Below are 17,455 nucleotides of genomic sequence, written 5' to 3'. Positions count from 1 at the left end.
ATGGGGTGTGCCTCCTCTTCACCTTGTGCCCAATCGAGAGCTTCCTCCTAAAGGAGTTACCTTCCACTTACACCCCCCTCCCTCCCAGCCCTGACCTCTACCCCCCTTTTCCTTTTATAAGGAACTGGTCCTGGTGCTCCAAGGCCTCACTTACCTGGTTGTGAAGACACCATAGTTCCATTACATCCACCTCTTGCAGTCACAATCCCAATGGTAGTCCTCAGTCCTCACTTCCAGCAAGCCCTCCGACTGATCGGGTGGGTGCCCGTCCTTCATAGAGACAAGATGTGGCCTATTAGTACTGTTGGCAGGATCTCCAACACCAGGAACAAAATCCAACATGGTGGGAACAGATGAAATAAGGAATTGAACCATTTGTTACAAAAGATGATGTAACCTTTGCTGAAAAAAAAGCATTTTTATGTTTTATTTATGGTGATTTTTGATCTGCTTTCTGAAACCAGAGATACTACTGCTGGCTAATGCCTCACTCAAGGTACCGAGGGTCAGCATCAAGCATCCCCAATGTAAGCATAACATCGGGTATGAGTATAATGAAGGTTCCTGTACTCTGGCCCAATAATGTGTAGCCATGATGTGGAGATGCCGGCGTTGGACTGGGGTGGGCACAATCAGAAGTCTCACAACACCAGGTTATGGTGTTCATCAGGTGACTCACCTGATGAAAGAGCAGCGCTCCAAAAGCTCATGATTCCAAATAAACCTGGACTTTAACCTGGTGTTGAGAGACTTTTTACTGTGCCCAATAATCTGTGGCAGAACTCACTGCAGCAGTGCAAACTTTATCATTTCCCATAGCAACTAAATGGTTTCAAGCAAAATTTGCCAGCTGGATGTCAAATTTGTGGAGAATGTGTCTATGGAGTTGGTTTAAGACAGACTTGTAGCTAATAGAGAGGGGAAACTTCTGTCACATCTGCATACACTGAATTCAGATCTAGGTTTCAGAAGTGTAAGAATTTATTATGTTTCTACTTGTGTGACCGCAGTAGAGACTTATCGAATTCAGTTCAAACAAAATGTTTATATCAGCAAATGTGAAGCCTGGTTGACTGACATCAAGAATGGTTTGAGTTACCAATGTTAATCGTAGAATCCCTACAGTGCAGAAGGAGGCCATTTGGCCCATGGAGTCTGCACTGACCACAATCCCACCCAGGCCCTATCCCTGTAACCCCACATATTTACCCTGCTAATCCCCCTGACACTAAGGTCAATTTAGCATGGCCAATCAACCTAACCCGTACATCTTTGGATTGTCGGAAACAACTGGAGTATCCGGAGGAAACCCATGCAGACGCGGGGAGAATGTGCAAACTCACATCTACTCCACACAAACTCCACACATCTACTAATGGCATTTGCTACCAAATAAACCTGTTGGACTTTAACCTGGTGTTGTTAAACTCCACACAGACAGAGACCCGAGGCTGGAATTGAACCCGGGTCCCTGGCGTTGTGAGACAGCAGCGCTAACCACTGTGCCACCGTGTCACCTCAATATAATAGATATATGTGGCTAATCTATGAATCTAATCAGGTCTAATCAATGAACTCTGTGTAATTTTTCTCCTTTACATCAGTAACTGATTCATTTCAGAAGTATTTCATTAATGACATTCTTTTGGATGCTCTAACTCAAAGCAATTCACTGATACGTTTTGTTTTAAATTCATCACTTCCTAAATTCTTTTCAACAGTTCTGATCTCTTTACTTAAAGAAGGATATATGTGCAGTGGAAGCAGTGAATATTCATTAGTCTGTTGAAGGGGTTGTCTTAAGAGGAAAGGTTGGGCCTGTGTTCACTGAAGTTTAGAAGAATGAGAAGGGACCTTAATTTGTTCAACCTGTGTAAAGATTAAAATCACCTACAACTATTGCAGTACAAGCCCTCATTTTTTTATTGATACTCTGCCCTACAGTACAGCTATATTTAGGGGGCTGATAAACTACTCTTACGAGTGACTTATTTCCTTTGCTATTTCTTATCTTCACCCAAACTGAATCTACATCTTGATCCTCTGAACCAAGAATATTTCTCAGTCATGTACTGATCGTATCCTTTATTAACAGAGCTACCCTACTTCCCTTTCCTTTCTTCCTATCCTCACAAAATGTCAAATACTGTTGAATATTCAGGTCCCAGTGTGGTCTCTTTGAAACCATGGTCAGATTACTTACTTTGGGGGAGGTGATGGCCTAGTGGCATAATCGCTCGATTATTAATCCAGAAACTCAACTAATGTTCTGGGGACCCGGTTTCAAATCCTGGCACGGCAGATGGTGGAATTTGAATTCAAGAAAAAGTATTTGGAATTAAAAATCTACTGATGACCATGAAACCATTGTCGATTGTCGGAAAACCCATTTAGCTCACTAATGTCCTTTTAAGGAAGAAAATTTACCATCCTTGCCTGGTTTGGCCTACATGTGACTCCAGAGCCACAGCAATGTGGTTGACTCTCAACTGCCCTCGGGCAACTAGGGATGGGCAATAAATGCCGGCCAGCCAGCGACGCCCATGTCCCATGAATGAATACAAATAAACCACTGCAATATCCAATTGCCAATGGAATTTTGGCAAGCCAGCCATAGTTCCATTAACTTCAGCGGTACCGGTAAATCTCACCGGGGGAGGGACCAGAAGATCCCGCTGCATGTGTCTGCAATGGCAATCATATCATACTCATTTATTTCTATTTGTGCTATCAGTCCATCCTTCTTACAACTTTCAGATACGGAGCCTTTAATTCTGCCTATTTACCACTTTTCCCTACTCTTGACTTTATTTGCGCTCTTATTTTTGTACTCTGTCCTTCCTGTCACACGCTGGTTATCATCACCCACATTGCTACCCTGCACTATTGCCTTGTCCTTTCTGTGAATCTGTGATCTTCAAGGTATTCGTCCCTTTGAGATGCCTCACTAGACCTTCTCGTGCTGCAGTGGCACCCGAGGCAAGTTGGCCAGGGCTGGGCTGGGTACAGAGACTGAGGGAGGGAAGTCTGGCTCTCCATAAAGCTGCCTTGAAGAGACAAGGTGCCAAAGGGAAGGTGTCCCACCCATCCCTTCCCTCTGCGCCTTGTTCAAATCTTCGACAACCAACTCAGAACTGAGCTCTGATGAAGGGTCATCCAGCCTCGAAACATTAGCTCGATTCTCTCTCTCCACATATGCTGCCAGACCTGCTGAGATTTTCCAGCATTTTCTGTTACTGATTCAGAACTGGACTGTACAGTTAACAGTTGAATATGCTAGCTGTGGTGGTGTGCCCCCCTTTTTAAGAAGCAATCCTTTGTGGACCATGTGACAGGGCTGGAATCAATGGAGTGTGAACATGTGAACCTTGGCCAATTAGGAATGAGGATGCGCATCTCCGGGGCGGGGGTGGGTGGAAATAGGCGGAGGGAGTTGGGGAGTCAGGAGCAGATATGTGTTGTTGTGTTGCAAATCGTTTATTTGCGTTGAATAAATCTTGTTTTAAACCTGCCATACCGAGTTGTCACACTAGCTTTATTCTAAATGGGAAGATGTGCTTCAATTTACTGTGCTTTTTGCCATGACAAGTTGTCCTAAAAGTGCCCGTAAGGAAGGGAGACAGAGGGATCACCTTAAGTCACTTTATTATGATGTAAGAACTTCGAGCTCATGAGTATTCTGGGGACAGGTGAATTATGAAGCTCTTTCTTTTCAATTACTCTCTTCATTCTTCAGGCCTGTCTCCTGGTAGAATGTTAAGTGCATCCTTCAAATAAATTCTGGCACCCCTGAAAAATGAGGCTCCCTGTTAAGTGTTATATTGCTTGTGTGAATTATTGATGACTTACCGCTGTGAAATATGGATTCCTCGAACAGTGGGATTATCAATCGGGTTTGTTGCATAAAAAAGCTTTTAAACGTCGTCAATTTGATCATGATAACACAACTGGTGCTTGCATATCAGTCGAGATAACTGGAGAGTGGCGAGTACGAACATGTTGCGCTATTTGATTTGAGTCGAGATAAAAACAGGGCATCTTTCTAATAAGATGTGCTTGTAACTGAATTAGACGTTACCAGGCACTAAGAGACTCTATTCACAAAAGTGTTCCTGAATTGTGAACTCGGGAGCCTGCAACCGAGTAACAAGTTTCTTCCACAGTTGGAAATGCACGACTGGCCATTTGCGAGTTCAACACCCCCCGCAAACGACTGGAGTATATTTAACTCAACATGTTCTGGGAAACCGTGCATTAAACACGCACGTCAAACTGTTGTCCTATTGCTGCAGGCAAGATGTGTCATACAGGGATTTACTATTCCCCTATAACATAAAAATCAGCACACTTACCGCTTGGTTTAACTCCTTCATTCAGGCTGGTGTGGGTTAAATTTGACAGAGACTAGAATATCAAAAGTACTGTTCATTAATCCAGACTTTTCTTGTTGCACTTTTGAGAAGACTCCATGTTGATAGAATCATAGAATCCTACAGTGCAGGAGAAGGCCATTTGGCCCATCAAGCCTGCACCGACCACAATTGCACCCAGGCACAATCCCAGCAACCCCATATATCCACCCCGCTAATCCCCCTGACACTAAGGGACAATTTAACATGGCCAATTCACCTAACCTGCACATCTTTGGACTGTGGGAGGAAACAGGAGCAAACCCATGCAGACACGGGGAGAATATGCAAACTCCACATAGACAGTGACCCGAAGGTGGAATTGAACCCGGGTCCCTGGCACTGTGAGGCAGCGGTGTTAACCACTGTGCCGCCCTTAAATTGTGATGTAATGTGTCGTAGAAGAGTCTGACTCATGTAAGGTTAACATGGGACTGAGTAGAGTACAACCCACACACACTGATGTAAGAAGGCACAAGATCTAGATTTAGGATCAGTGTCTTGTTGGCCAGAGACATGATAAGACTTTGGATGGAGATAGTTCCATACCTGTACCATTTCCTTCATAGTTGTGTATAGTCACAAGTACCTGTACCCTTTGCTGTATAGTTGCATACAGTTGCAAGCACCTGTACTCTTGACTGGATAGTTATATATAGTTACAAGTATCTGTACCCTTTAGTTAATAAGGACTTGTTGTTAACGTACTGAAGACTATGAAGAATTCTTTAACAGAAACATTCTATAACCAACACCATCCCAACATAGTGAAGCTATGAAAAGTGTGCACCAGGACTGAATTCTGGAAATCAAAAGTAACTGCTTCATGTGGGTGTGTATTACAGTGAGAACAAATCAAGGATTTGTGGCTCAGTTGGTGGTTCGCTTTCCTCTGCATCACAGAGTTCACTACCACTCCAGGGCTTGAGTGCAGACATCAAGGCTAACACTTCATTGCAGTACAGAGGGAGCACTGCACTGTTGGGGGGCTGTCTTTCAAATGAGACATGAAACGGAGTTCCTATCTGCCTGTTTGGGTGGATGTAAAAGGGACCTCAAACATTTCGATTTTCATTCCGGGGGGAGGGGATCTTGGTGAAAATGGGAGTAGTGACCACCGACCCTGGAAAGAATTCAGAAGTTGCCGGCTGCAGAGGCAGCCTGGGCGAAACTGAGCACACACTTTGTCGAAACCGTGACAAAAAGAATAAAACAACAAAAAAGAACAGTCTCCATCCTTCACTGCTGACTGCTCCCTCCCTTCCCCCACACTCACACACACAGACACACTCCCCATGCTCCATGCATGCCTCCCCATGCTCCCCACCCATCCTCCCATGTCAGCTCATACCCCCCACCAATCCATGCCACACCACTCAACCCCATAGCCCCTAGGCCAACTCACCCAGTCTCCACTGTGGGCAGATCTCAGGACCCATGCTGAGATGAAATCAAGTTCTAAACTACCCATTGATGAATTAACTATTTTTTTAAAAAGCTCTCTAATTGATTTAAAAAAGACTCATTCACTATATTTAACTTCCCTTAATCCCTTATAAAAACAAGCTTTGTATTCATAGTCCCACTTTATAGAATTTATTAGCACTTGAAGCTGTCAATCAATCTTTCAGACACCACACTGCGATTGCAGTATTAATCTAATATCCCTGAGGTTTGTGTCAACAGACAGTGTGAATTAGCAAGCAGTGATTTTTTTTTAAATACTGCAGACTATTTTTTAATATTTAATGGGGAGAGATTTGAATCACTTGACAGCTTCCTTGACTGTTCCAATCAGCTTTGTAGTTCCAGGGGGTTTATGCCATTTCTGTGCACATTCATGCCTAATTTTAACAGCCCAAAGGGCATATGGCTTCTCTCAACGGGACCTTGCTCCTTCCCAAAGGACATCTGACCTCTCCCAAAGGTGTCCCGGGACCATATGCAAATGGATACCTTGCCTCTCCAAGTGGGTATCCTATCTCACCAAAGAACTCTGGTAGGTTGAAACCTTCTCATCATAGAATCTCTAAAGTGCAGAAGGAGACCAATGGCCCATCGAGCCTGCACCGACCACAATCCCACCCAGGCCCTTTCCAAGTAACCCTACGTATTTTCCCTGCTAATCCCCCTGACACTAAGGGGTAATTTAGAAGGCCAATCAACCTAACCCGCACATCTTTGGGGTGTGGGCGGAAATCGGAACAGCCAGAGGAAATCCACGCAGACACAGGGAGAATGTGCAAACTCCACACAGACAGTGACCCGAGTATCAGATCTAAAGTGCACAAGTTGTGTTTTGGACATCCCACCAGCCAAAGTTAGATCCACTAAGGAAGCTGCATTTTAACGTGCAGTCGTGAACCACAAATGTGCAATTTAAAACTTGCTCCCATTTCCTACACTGGCAGAAATGGTGGGGGTTGGGTTCAGGCGGCAGGACTTCCAGATTTGTGCCTCTGCAGCCATTTTTGCTATGACAGAGAGCTCACTGTCTGCAAAAACTCAGGCCTTAGAGCTGCTGGCTGTCCTGAGGGAGCGACATGCTGATTGTGTCAAAGCTTTCCCCATCTGAGTAAGCGAGATGTCACAGGAGAGCTAGAGGTCTGGCACACAGCACAGGGCAGCCCCTCGCTACATTAATACTAATTTGGAGGTCATGAGAGAGAGGGAGGAGGACCACTTCCTAGAGGGTGGCAGGAGGAGGCAACCTCATCATGCAACAGGGGCATGTTCAATGGAGAGGAGAGCGGGAAACCTATCCCGCCCTCTCCCCACTTTGGTTAACATTGCCAGCATTGGGAATGGGCACGGCAGCACAGTGGTTAGCACTGCTACTTCACGGCTCCAGGGACCTGGGTTCGATTCCCGGCTTGGGTCACTGTCTGTGTGGAGTTTGCACATTCTCCTTGTGTCTGCGTGGGTTTCCTCCGGGTGCTCCGGTTTCCTCCCACAGTCCAAAGATGTGCGGGTTAGGTTGATAGGCCATGCTAAAATTGCCCCTTAGTGTCCTGAGATGTGTAGGTTAGAGGGATTAGCGGGTAAATATGTAGGGGTATGGGGGTAGGGCCTGGGTGGGATTGTGGTCGGTGCAGACTCGATGGGCCGAATGGCCTCCTTCTGCACTGTAGGGTTTCTATGAACTAACGAGCTGGCTTTTTTATGTCTTCCCAGTTTCTCCATCTCCATTCCTCTCCTTAAGGACCCTAAAAACTCAGCCACAAGTGTCAGCAGTGGTTCAACTCACCCCTGAGCTAGAAGATTGTGGGCTCAAGCCCTATGTCTGAGACCCAAGCACAGAATCCAGTCTGACATTTCTACTGCGGTACTGATAAGAGTGCTGCATTGTCGGAGGTGTTCTCTTTTGGATTAGACTGTTTGAACTTTTGTGCACTATGGCTTGCCATATTCATGTGAACTAGGATGTCATATGTAAATAAAGGCTTTGGGATATGTAACGATTTTAATCAGGCAATTGAAGTTGGCCTGCCTGAATATGAACTCCCTGATCTACGGGCACCTGGTGCGGAGGGGGTGCGGGGAAGGAGGAGGACCTCCTCGTGAACCTGCTCCTGGGCCTAGCAAGGCTTTCCATCTACAGGTCCAGGCAGTGGGCGATCGAGGGGAGGGTTGTCCAACCCGACTGCCCCTCTACCACGGCTACATTCGCGGCCGGGTGTTGCTGGAGAGGGAGCATGCGGTGTCCGAGGGCACAGTTGATGCCTTCCGTGCCCACTGGGCACCACAGGTACTGGGGTGTATTATTGACCCCTTTAATCACATTTTAATTTGATGTTTTAAGTTTCCTTCCTGCTTTGTCTTTTGTTCCAGGCGGTTCCCCTCCTCTTGGGAGCTGCCCCTTTTGAGTTGTCCTTAAGTTAGTTTGATTTTTGTTTATTTGGTTGGTCACTGAAAGATGTCCCTGATTAAGGGCCAAACTGATGGTCAAATCAGGGAGCCCCATGCTCTGTATTTAAACAGGAGTGTCAGTTCCTCTGGCACTCCAGGTGTAGACTGCCTACAGAGAGCATTCTGTTTAGTGTTGATGGATCTTGTAAATAAAGGAATTTTGATGAAGAGGCTTCCGCCTCCGAGGACTTATTACAGGGCAGTCACCATTTTGTGCATTGCTTAGAACAGAGACAATGAACTTCGGCCCGTTTATCCTTCTGGATCCCGTGACACTATTTGTAAGAGGAGCGGGCTGGGGGTGGAGGGGGGTTGGGTGATCACCCTGGTGTCCTGGACAACTAAACTAAAAACAAATTTTTTAAAAACCAGAAAATGCTGGAAGCAGTCAGCAAATCCGGCATGAGGGGGAAATCGAGTAATCGGGCTGAATTTTCCGGCCCTGTCAGGGAGTGGAATGGAGGCAGGCAAGGCCCAGAAATACTGCACCTTTGGGGAGAAATTTCCACAATATCTGGTGCGTCGAAACAGCTTCCTGATTTTGCTCCTCGATGGCCTGGCTCTAATGTTAATTAATTGGCTCTAACGATCTCGCATCCTCGTGCGGTTGCTGTAACATGGGTTTGGTTTTATAGAGTGTTCAGAAGTAATTATCTGCACTTAATTGAACATCGCTGTGACCAACTCAAACAATGAGTGGAATAAATCTCTCCCCAAAAGGGTGCTTGTGAAATATTTCCTGACAGAATGACCCAACCTCCTGCAGACAGAGATTAAAGATACCGTTGTGTAAATTCTGTAGGCAAATATTTAACCATCAGACAGGGAGTATGAGCTTGCTGGGTCAATATTCTGGGATTTCCCACCTGCCACTCATTGTGGAAGTCCCATCCCCACAGGAGTGGAGCAAACACAGCCTTCTTGTTGCAAATAGGGTGGGTAATAAATGTCACCCTGTCAACAATGTCCACAGAATACCTGCTGATTATCATCCACCTCCCTCATCTGATGACTCAGCACTTTTCCATTATCAACATCACCAGAGTATAGTCCGGGAGGGGAAACTGTAGTGTGCATCACCAAGACTGCCTCAGATGTACCGAAGCTGCCTGAGCTGGCAGGGCCTGGAAGGGCATACTTGCCAGACTCGCTGGGTGGCGAGAGAACCGACATCAGGGTAATAATTGCCTGATTTCATCCTCACCAGCCTACCTGTCACAGATGTATCTGGCGGTATTGGGGGGAGTGAGCATTGCACAGTGCTTTTGGAGATGAAGTCCCATCTTCACAATGAGGACACCTCAACACCCAGCCCTCAACCATGTTACGGGGCATTGGTAACATTGTAAATGTTATAGCTTCAAAGCAGATTGCGCTGGGCCATCTAGGGTAAACACTCCACCGATTGGAGTCAAAACTAGTGTTGTGGATAAAAACCACTCCAATTCCAGAGTAAGCTGAAAGTAGGGCATTTCATTACAAACATGCAGTGGAGAACTACAGCGAACCGAGTCTCTTAAACAATCTTTATTACAACAGATTATTTATATAATAGTTTCAGAAAGAGCAGACACAGTTGCTTACAACCATGCCTAGTGATATATCATATTTAGCCTTCACAATATTAGTTCCCCTTTGTTTAAACACTGACAAGCTGACCTGCGCTACTTTCTTTGCCTTCATAGTCTCCCCATCTTAAGGGGCCCTGAAAATTCAGCCCTAAGTGTCAGCAGTGGTTCAAGGTTTACACTCTCACCCCTGAGCCAGCAGATTGTAGGCTCAAGCCCTATTTCAAGGACCCAAGCACATAGTCCAGTCTGACACTTCTAGTGCAGTACTGCTACAATGCTGCATTGTTGGACGCGTATAGAAAATAGGGTTTTAGTGGAAAAACACAGCAAGAGGCAACATCTTTCATAGTATAACTCATAATCATATTAACCCTTGATTTCCCCCATCACCCAGCACAAAGGAAGTGAGTTGGTGTTATTTCCTTTCAGCCTGGGACATGACTGCAAGAGTTCCTCAGGGCAGTGTCCAAGGCTCGGCCATGTTCAGTTGCTTCATCGCAAGGTCAGAAGTGGGGATGCCATTGAGGATTGCATGGAGTTCAATTCTATTCGCATCTCCTTAGATACTGAAGCAGTCTATGGCCATGTGCAGCAAGAACTGAGCAATATTTAGACTTGGCCTGTTAAGTGGCAAATAATGCCAAACAAATGCCAAGCAATGACCACGTCCAACGAGAGAGAATCTAACCATCTTCCTTTGACATTACTATTGTTGAATCCTCCACCTTCAACATTCTTCAGAATCACCATTGACCAGAAACTTAACCGGACCAGCCACAAATATACAGTGGCTACAAAAGCAAGTCCAAGGCAGGGGGTTCTGAGACAAAAACTCACCACCTGACTCACCAAAACCCATCCATCGTCTATAAGTCAGGAGTGCGATGGAACACTCTCCACTTGCCTGAATGAGTGCAGCTCCAACAACACACAAGAAGCTGGACACCATTCAGGACAAAGCAGCCCGCTTGATTGATATGCCATCCAAAACCTTCAACATCCACTCCCTCTCACTTCCTCAAAGGTGCACTGCAACAATTCACCCTTTGACAGTGTACCCCAAACTCTGGATCTCTGCCATCTTGAACAACAAAGGCATAGGCCACATAGGAAACAACCAACTCCCAAGTTCCCCTTCCAATCATATAGCATCCTGACTTGGAACTATATTGTGGTTCCTTCAACGTCACTAGGTCGAAAACCTGGAACTCCCTTCATTACAGCACTGTAGGGAAGAGCGGCACCAGACAGACTGCAATAGTTGAAGGTGACAGCTCACCACCACTTTGTCAAGGGCAATTAAGGATGGCAGTCCACACTGGCAAGGCCAGCAATGCTCACATCCCATGAACAAACAAAAAAACATTTTTTTAAAATCATTCATGGGACGTGGGCATCGCTCGCTGGCCAACATTTATTGCCCATCCCTAGTTGCCCTTGAGAAGGTGGTGGTGAGCTGCCTTCTTGCATCACTGCAGTCCATGTGCTGTGGGTTGACCCACAATGCCATTAGGGAGAGAATTCCAGGATCTTGTGAAGAAATGGCGATATATTTCCAAGTCAGGAAGGTGAGTGGCTTGGACGGAAACTTGCAGGTGGTGGTGTTCCCATGTATCTACTGCCCTTGTCCTTCTAGATGGAAATGGTCATGGGTTTGGAAGGTGCTGTCTAAGCAAATTTGGTGAATTGCTGCAGTGCACCTTGTAGATAGTACACACTGCTGCTACTGAGCGTTGGTGGTAGAGGGATTGAATGTTTGTAGATGTGGTGCGAATCAAGTGGGCTGCTTTGTCCTGGATGGTGTCAAGCTTCTTGAGTGGTGTTGGAACTGCACCCATCCAGGCAAGTGGGGAGTATTCCATCACACTCCTGACTTGAGCCTTGTAGATGGTGGACAGGCTTTGGGGAGTCAGGAGATGAGTTACTCACCACAGTATTCCTAGCCTCTGACCTGCTCTTGTAGCCACTGTGTTTATGTGGTGAGTCCAGCTGAGTTTCTGGTCAATGGTAACTCCAAGGATGTTGACAGTGGGGGATTCAGTGATGGCAACACCATTGAATGTCAAGGGGCAGTGATTAGAGTTTCTCTTATTGGTGATGGTCATTGCTTGCATTCATGTGGCCCGAATGGCACTTGCCACTTGTCAGCTCAAGCCTGGATATTGTCCAGATCTTGTTGCATTTGAACATGGGCTGCTTCAGTATCTGAGGAGTCACGAATGGTGCTGAACATTGTGCAATCATCGGCGAACATCCCCACTTCTGACCTTATGACAGAGGGAAGGTCATTGATGAAGCAGCTGAAGATTGTTGGGTCTAGGACACTACCCTGAGGGACTCCTGCAGAGATGTCCTGGAGCTGAGATGACTAACCCTCCACAACCACAACCATCTTCCTATGTCCCAGGTATGACTCCAACCAGTGGAGAGTTTGCCCCCTGGTACCCATTGATTCCAGTTTTGCTAGGGCACCTCAGTCTAATGCGGTCTTGGTGCCAAGGGCTGTCACTCTCACCTCACCTCTGGAATTCACTCTTTTGTCCATGTTTGAACCAAGGCTGTAATGAGGTCACGAGCTGAGTGACCCTGGCAAAACCCAAACTGGGCGTCACTGAGCAGGTTATCGCTGAGCAGGTGCTGCTTGATAGCACTGTTGATGACCCCTTCCATCACTTTACTGATGAATGAGAGTAGACTTTTTGGGCAGTAATTGGCCGGGTTGGATTTGTCTTGCTTTTTGTATACAGGACATACCTGGGCAATTTCCCACATTGTTGGGTAGATGCGAGTGTTGGAACTGTACTGGAAGAGCTTGGCTACGGGAGTGGAAAGTTCTGGAGCCGGAATGTTATCAGGGCCCATTGACTTTGCAGTATCCAGTGCCTCCAACCATTTCTTGATATCACATGGAGTGAATCAAATTGACTGGAGACTGGCATCTGAGATGCTGGGTTCACTGGAGGAGGCCGAGATGGGTCATCCACTTGGCACCTCTGACTGAAGATTGCTGCAAATACTTTAGCCTTATCCTTTGCACTGACGTGCTGGGCTCCTCCATCATTGAGGATGGGGATATTTATGGAGCTGCCTCCTCCAATGAGTTGTCCATCACCATTCATGACTGGAAGGACTGCAGAGTTTAGATCTGATCCATTGATTGTGGGATCGTTGAGCTCTTTTTGCTGTTTTTGCCGTTATTATTGCCATTATAAGACAAGCTTGTGATGAGACCCTCCTGCTGGTTGTAGTGTCCTAGAACCACCTCTGGCAAGAGTGTATCATTACAGTAATTAAAGCTTAACTCAGCAGTCTTCATTCAAAATGTGGATATGGTTATCTGTCGTGGAAAAAAATTGGCAGCAAGTGCATTCAAACACAAGATTTGATATAAAATAATAGATTTACGGGCTTGGCATTCAGAGCGCCGAGGGAGCTGACCAGCGTAGGACTGGGTCATTTGGTTAGATTTAAGACCTGTTGACATTGTTTAAAATACAAGCACTCTGGGCTCGTTTGCTAGTTTTAGGAGGATGCCAGTAAAAGAGTTTTGTAACGTGAGTATCTTCTTACCAGGGGCACCACTAATAACCCCAGTAAAAATGAAGAACTTGATTTCAATTCTGAAAATTGGATACCTCAGTCCACTCCTGTCTTTCGTCAGAGAGCCAGGCACTAGGGTCATACACAGACTCAGCTGCAGAATAATGCACGGCCTAGGGTGATGTTAAAAGAAAATCTTATATCCAAAAAGAAAAGCACACCAATGTCAGTCATTGAGCCTTCATTGCCACTTTCTTTGATTAAAGACCCCAATTAACTTGGGACAATTATAAACCTTCACCATCTGCATTGTGGGCGGCACGGTGGCACAGTGGTTAGCACTGCTGCCTCACAGTGCCAGGGACCTGGGTTCGATTCCCCGCTTGGGTCAGAGTCTGTACATTCTCCCCGTCTCTGCGTGGGTTTCCTCCAGGTGCTCCGGTTTCCTCCCACACTCCGAAAGATGTGCCAGTTAGGTGCATTGGCTGTGCTAAATTCTCCCTCGGTGTATCCCGAACAGGCGATGGAGTGTGGTGATGAGAGGATTTTCATAGTAACTTTATTGCAGTGTTAATGTACGCCTACATGTGACACTAATAAATAATTTTTAAAACTTAATCTGCAACTCTCGGGAATTTTCGGAATGGGAATTGGAACATTTTTATTTCCTTGCAAAAGTGGCTTTCAGTGAAAGGATTGAGTGAGCTCAGGTGGGGCGAGCAAATTTCACCCCTGTCAAAGAGTGGGAGAGAATTTAACAGCAACATCACATCTTTAATTGTAGAAGAACGACGTTCGTATCAGTTTAAAGAGTCTTCAGAAAGCCCGAGGATTATTGCAGCCTTGAGCTGCCATGTGACTAAGCGCTGGTTATATAGAGTAAACCTTAAGGTGATTAAAGGAATGAGATATGAAGCATGGCCTTTGTCTGCTAATCAGCTGTTCCAGGCCTGTAAGCGCTCGAAGGATTTCCTGAGTCTGCTTAAACGTGATTAGCGTGAAGCTGCTGTAAAACAGAACACTCGTAAACTTGGGTCAACACTAATGCAAACTTTAAACTTGAGGGGAGTGCTCTAGTTTGTCGAATCTCTTCTCTGTCGTAAACCTGCCACAGCCTCCAATACATTGAAACACAGAAGAGGGTAGGTTTTTGGCAAATGCGCGTGAGCTAGTTGAATGAATGAGTTTGAGACTCTAATGTAGCGATTGTCTTTACTTGCAGGCATGAGCCATGAGCCAAAGTCATCGTCCCTCAGTATGATCTCAGCCACACAGAGGACCACTGCAACAGTCAACCCCCTAACACCATCCTCACTGAATGGACCGGTTGTTACAAATGGGAATCAGTCGTCACACGGGGCATCGAATTCTCGAGGCGTTCATACAGCCAGCTTTGCTGCCGCTCTTCGAAAACTGGCCAAACAAGCAGAAGACCCAAGAGGTATTCGCCAATAAGTAACAATCTGTCAAAAACTGACACTGACACATATTTGCATATAGGTCTAAACATACATCGTGGCAGGATATAAGCTACCTGCACTTCCTGTTTATTTCTTTGCTGTTACTTAAACAGGAAAATTGAGCACTTTCTTTAATTAGTGTCACAAGTAGGCTTACATTAATACTGCAATCAAGTTTTTAAAGTTTTTTTTAAAGTTTATTTATTAGGCACATGTAAGGCTTACATTAACATTGCAATGAAGTTACTGTGAAATTCCCCTAGTCGCCACAGTCTGGTGCCTGTTCGGTTACACTGAGGGAGAATTTAGCATGGCCAACGCACCTAACCAGCACGTTTTTCAGACTGTGGGAAGAAACCGGAACACCCAGAGGAAACCCACACAGACACGGAGAGAACACGCACAGACTGTGACCCAAGCCGGAAATCAAACCCGGGTCTCTGGCACTGTGAGGCAGCAGTGCTAACCACAGTAGCACCGTGCCGTCCCTAAAGGGACATGTTAGGAATGGGATTTGCCTGAGATTCTGCGAATAAGAACATAAGAACATAAGAAATAGGAGCAGGAGTAGGCCATCTAGCCCCTCGAGCCTGCCCCGCCATTCAATAAGATCATGGCTGATCTGAAGTGAATCAGTTCCACTTACCCGCCTGCTCCCCATAACCCTTAATTCCCTTACCAATCAGAAATCCATCTATCCGTGACTTAAACATATTCAACGAGGTAGCCTCCACCACTTCAGTGGGCAGAGAATTCCAGAGATTCACCACCCTCTGAGAGAAGAAGTTCCTCCTCAACTCTGTCCTAAACTGACCCCCCTTTATTTTGAGGCTGTGCCCTCTAGTTCTAGTTTCCTTTCTAAGTGGAAAGAATCTCTCCACTTCTACCCTATCCAGCCCCTTCATTATCTTATATGCCTCTATAAGATCACCCCTCAGCCTTCTAAACTCCAACGAGTACAAACCTAATCTGCTCAATCTCTCCTCATAATCTACACCCCTCATCTCCAGTATCAACCTGGTGAACCTTCTCCGCACTCCCTCCAAGGCCAATATATCCTTTCGCAAGTAAGGGGACCAAAACTGCGCACAGTATTCCAGCTGCGGCCTCACCAATGCCTTGTGCAGATGCAGCAAGACTTCTCTGCTTTTATATTCTATCCCCCTCGTGATAAATGCCAACATCTCATTTGCCTTCTTGATCACCTGTTGTACTTGCAGACTGAGTTTTTGCGACTCATGCACAAGGACCCCCAGGTCCCTTTGCACAGTAGCATGTTGTAATTTTTTTCCATTTAAATAATAATCCAATTTGCTATTATTTCTTCCAAGGTGAATAACCTCACATTTGCCAATGTTATACTCCATCTGCCAGATCCTCGCCCACTCACTCAGCCTATTCAAATCTCTCTGCAGACTTTCCGCTTCCTCCACGCAATTCACTTTCCCACTTATCTTCGTGTCGTCAGCAAACTTTGATACCCTACACTCAGTTCCCTCCTCCAGATCATCTATGTAAATAGTAAACAGTTGAGGCCCCAGTACCGATTCCTGCGGCACGCCACTAGTCACCATCTGCCAACCAGAAAAGCACCCATTTATTCCAACTCTCTGCTTCCTGTTGGATAGCCAATCCCCAATCCACACTAACACCCTACCCCCAACTCCATGTGCCCCAATTTTCTGCAGCAACCTTTTGTGAGGCACCTTATCGAATGTCTTTTGGAAATCCAAAAACACCACATCTACCGGTTCCCCTCCGTCAACCGCACTCGTCACATCTTCATAAAAATCCAGTAAGTTCGTCAAACACAACTTTCCTCTCATGAATCCATGCTGTGTCTGCTTGATCGAACCATTCTTATCCAGATGGCCTGCTATTTCTTCTTTAATGATGGATTTCAGCATTTTCCCAACTACAGACGTTAAGCTAACCGGCCTGTAGTTACCCGCTTTTTGTCTACTTCCTTTTTTAAACAGCGGCATAACATTAGCCGTTTTCCAATCAGCTGGCACTACCCCAGAGTCCAGTGAATTTTTATAAATAACCACTAACGCCTCCGCTATTACCTCTGACATTTCTTTCAGTATCCTGGGATGCATTCCATCCGGGCCCGGGAACTTGTCCACCTTCAGTCCCATTAGTCTACCAAGCACTGCCTCTCTAGTAACAATAATTGTATTGAGTACCTCTCCTCCTACCAACACTCGATCGTTAATATTCGGTAAACTATTTGTGTCTTCCACCGTGAAGACCGACGCAAAAAACCTATTTAAAGTCTCAGCCATTTCCTCGTTTTTGAATGAATCAAACAGCAGAGGTTTGGACAAGTTGAAGGGTGGAGGATGAGAGGCTAGTAAAGAATGTGGTAAGAGGGTCGAACTGCAGGTGACAAAGTCGTGTTTAATGCTTTCAGTAGCAGAGCAACTGAGGTAGAGTTGGAGGCACGGTATGGATGCTGATCATCTACCTAATGTCAGCAAGCATTGGCCCAAGGAAGAGTAACTGAATGAGCTGCAGCTATTACAGAGTTCAGAGGAACAAGAGGTGACCTTGCGGACTGACT

The 17,455-nt window shown here is 45.8% G+C and overlaps 1 protein-coding gene across 1 annotated transcript in view; it reads left to right on the top strand.

The window, feature by feature from the left end:
- Nucleotides 1-17,455, top strand: part of LOC144511904 (genetic suppressor element 1-like) — a 289,811-nt gene that overhangs the window by 164,403 nt on the left and 107,953 nt on the right. The window contains exon 2 of the mRNA XM_078242351.1: nt 14,652-14,870. Coding sequence (XP_078098477.1) covers nt 14,652-14,870 — 219 coding nt within the window. The remainder of the gene's footprint in view (nt 1-14,651; nt 14,871-17,455) is intronic.

This window comes from Mustelus asterias, chromosome 2, assembly GCF_964213995.1.
Source record: "Mustelus asterias chromosome 2, sMusAst1.hap1.1, whole genome shotgun sequence".
Lineage (NCBI taxonomy): Eukaryota > Metazoa > Chordata > Chondrichthyes > Carcharhiniformes > Triakidae > Mustelus > Mustelus asterias.
This window is presented reverse-complemented; position numbering and strand designations above follow the sequence as displayed.